Source organism: Cyprinodon variegatus, unplaced genomic scaffold (assembly GCF_000732505.1).
Source record: "Cyprinodon variegatus isolate N-32 unplaced genomic scaffold, C_variegatus-1.0 Scaffold159, whole genome shotgun sequence".
NCBI classification, from domain to species: Eukaryota; Metazoa; Chordata; class Actinopteri; order Cyprinodontiformes; family Cyprinodontidae; genus Cyprinodon; species Cyprinodon variegatus.
The window spans coordinates 243,774-247,350 of record NW_015150612.1 but is presented as its reverse complement, the minus strand read 5'-3'; the positions used below and the strand labels follow the sequence as shown (position 1 = coordinate 247,350).

At 36.4% G+C, this 3,577-nt stretch overlaps 1 protein-coding gene across 2 annotated transcripts in view; it reads left to right on the top strand.

The window, feature by feature from the left end:
• LOC107086703 (protein FAM19A5-like) overlaps positions 1–3,577 on the top strand; it is a 97,800-nt gene that overhangs the window by 30,798 nt on the left and 63,425 nt on the right. For both annotated transcript variants that reach the window (XR_001481317.1, XM_015377819.1), the window contains exon 2: positions 1,557–1,706. Coding sequence is in view for 1 of the 2 variants with exons in the window: in XM_015377819.1 (XP_015233305.1) it covers positions 1,557–1,706 (150 nt within the window). In the remaining variant the exon portion in view is untranslated. The remainder of the gene's footprint in view (positions 1–1,556; positions 1,707–3,577) is intronic.

Below are 3,577 nucleotides of genomic sequence, written 5' to 3'. Positions count from 1 at the left end.
TCATATTCGAATGTCCAGACCACCAAAATTCATGTGTGGAAGATAAGTAAATGTAAACATTTACCACGAGCAACACTTTTTTTAAAAACAAAAAATATTAATGTTAACTGAGGTCACAGTTTTTGGATCTTTTTTCTTTTACACACTTTTGAAAATCAGGTTGAAATTAACATGAAACAAATGTGAAAGCTGCAATAAATGAATACAGCAGGTTGACAGAGAATCTTTATACAATCAAAGCAAAGTAATAATAAAAAGAAGTGAACATCAATATTCGACAATAAAAAAAAAAAAAAAAAAAACGCCATGAGAGACAATCCATCACAAAGCCTGGAAGGGGATACGAGATTTTTCTTTTCTCTCCCTAAATGTTCTTTAACAGGCTTTGAACGGGGCACATTTAAGTGTTATGAAATAATTATGGACCCACCTTGTTTTGCAATATAGTGAGTCGAACAGTTGGTGCAAGCAGCTGGTAGTGGTAAATCCAGCTGTTTAGAGGTTAATCGGCTGTAAATTCGACAGCAGCTCCTTCTCTGTCAGGGACGGTTTTGGGGATCATGGTGTGGGGGATGTGAGTCAGCAGACAAAGGCATCTTGTCCATCTCTTTTAATATTTTACCTTTTATGTTGAACAGTAATTTTGTTATATTCTCATTGTAAGTTTTTTTTTTACTTTGTTGCATTTTGTGAAACATATAGTTATGATAATTGTCATCATTACCTCTACATACATGCCTAAAAACCTCATCTTTCTTTCAAACAAACACTCTCAAAGTACCATTAGAAAACGCAAACTGCTCATTTTAATAGGGCAGAACCAAACCGGTTTGCACGCTTTATCATTTGCATGAGCAAAATTTGTTGATCACCTGCAAAACAAGCAGAAAATCATTTTTTGCACTTATGTGAAACCTTTGAGGACAGGCCCATAATGTCTTGAAATTAAAAGTAGTGGCAGAATCAGGATGTGTCAAATCTTTTCTTCTGGAAGGAAAGGAAATCTGGTTAGAGTTAATGGGAAGATGGTTAGCGAGAAATACAAGGTGATCAAGAAAACATTTCTAAGACTTGATTCTGAGGTGCAGGTCACCCCCCAATTATCACAATTAGACTTAACATAGAGCTGCAGCATTTTAGTTTGAATGGTCCAGTCAAAGTACAAACTTAAATCCTGTTGACAATAAGCTTTAGCCAATATTTTAAATCAGAATGGGAAATACTGATTCCTTTTAAATAAAAAAAACATATATATATATAAAAGACTTGTAAAGTGAATGGAGAACCATTAAGAACTATGTATTTATTTTTTCTTCCACCTCAAAATTGTGCACCACTTTTTGTTGGTGGCTGTAATTAGAATTCATTAAACATCTGAGAGGAATTAGTACTTTACACTGTAAAACATCTAAATCTCTTTATCTTTTTTTCGTTTAACATTTTTCATTAAATAAAGAAACTATAAAAAAAATAGATTTTGTGCAAACAGAGGGTTTATTTAATAATGTTATTATACTAATTTGGTGGAACCTCTTTTCTCTTCTTGTGTTTGGCAGGCCAGTTGGCGGTGGGGACCTGCGAGATAGTGATGCTCAACAGAGACAGCAGTGTTCCTAGACGGACAATCGCCAGGCAGACCGCCCGCTGCGCCTGCCGGAGAGGCCAGATTGCCGGCACCACCAGGGCGAGGCCGGCGTGTGTAGACGGTGAGTAGGACAGATTCTCTGATTTAGACTGTGGGAAATACTCCATGAGTTTAGTTTGTGTTAAGGAACAAACCAGGGGAATGAATGATAAAATGTCTGGTTAGGATAAAAAAGTTTCATTAATTTTTTATTTTTTTTGTGAGCATAGCTTCCTCTCAATGCTTTCCCCAAGGCATTAAATAGCAAATTGGAAAGTAGGAAAAAAAATCACACTATTGGTGAATATAAAATGATAATTTTTGCATTTAAACAACTTGACTCTGAACCAATAATTTAAAGACAAATCATGCAGTAAGTTAGTGCATCTCTTTCTGTAACAGTATTACACAAGGCACTAAAGGTTTTAGAATAAAATCTGCTGAAATGTTCTTATTGAAAATGAACAAACTTTATATTGTTCCTTCAGATGCACCTAAATAGTATCTATGCATCATTCTTGCTGAAAACAAAGTGTGGATAAAGAAGAGGAGAGTTAAGTAGTATAAAGTGCCCAGAGACTGATCTTTATCGCTTTTTTATCTCATAATTAATTTCTGCCTTTTTCTTTGAACAGGGTCCTCATTACTATTATTATTATTTCTATTATCTTCATACACAGCAAATTTAAAGTTTTCATATTTGTAGCCATATTTGTACCCTAAGTAATTTAGTAGCTGCATCAGCTTAACTCCTCTGATTAAATTGTGGTGGAAACATTTTTTATTTTTTTTTGTCGTTTGCAACTAAAGCCTTTTTCACAAAACTCTGGAAGTTGAGAGTTGGACACCTTTACACTCTCTCTGTGCATCAATGGTTGAAGAAAACTCAATATACACTTAATAAGCTGCAGCAAAACAAAACAATTCACCAGGCTTTCAGCCAAGGGTAGTGTCTTTGATGGCAGTGAGACCTGCAAACAGCAAAATTAAGTTTTTTATCCTTTAAAATAAGTTCTTAGCTTTATATTACTTTAAATGATTCTGTATCAATTCCATTTAACTCCTGTATTTTTGATTTCATGAGCCTGAATTGATTATAAATGTCACAGGCAGCTTGAAATGAATGCCTCTGCAGCTTATGATGAAAATTGTCTACTGGCAATTTAACTTTAAAATGAAAAAGGTTTAAGATTATAGGGCTGTGAGTTTTCCCTTTATAGATGTCTATAGTTTTTCTTTCCATCACAATCAAATGTTTCAAATAATCAACTTTCAGAAAATATAAACTGAAGCCTGTGTTAAAATTTGTGTTGCGCCGATGCCATTTTTTGGCCCCTATAATCGATACCTGGCTGTGCAGTATTGGCCGATACGATACCATCTATTTGAAGAACTGCATACTACTTTGATGTAAAATAATTGTCATCATGGCTTTTTCAAGCTGCTGCCTACCTTTGTGAAGCAGGAAAAAGAATAATACAAACTGAATCCAGAAGAACTTTTTATTGCCTACCTGAAATGGGTGACAATAGTTGAATAAACTTTTGGCTCTCAAAATGGTATCAATGCCCTATTTGTTGGTACTCGCTGATACCGATACCACCATTTTTGTGCAGTATTGGGGACCTGCCTGATTCTGGTATCACTATAGGTTCAACACTAAGTAAAATGGGTTCCTGTAACGATCTCAGAATTCGAGGCGAGACAGGCAGTGGGAAAGTTCAAAGCGTTTATTAACAAACAGGTGCGCGGGGCTGCTCGTCTGCTGCGGGAGGGATCTCTGCAGAAATGGGAGAATACAGGTCAGCGACTGGATATGGAGCTTAACACGACTTGGAGCAAAGTCACTGACCTGATTCAAAGTTCAGTCCGTTCGCGGAGCTTTGACCGCAGTTGCGGCGGGCGACACCCCCAGAGATCCTAGAGAGCGCGCAGCAGACGCCGAGCAGCAAC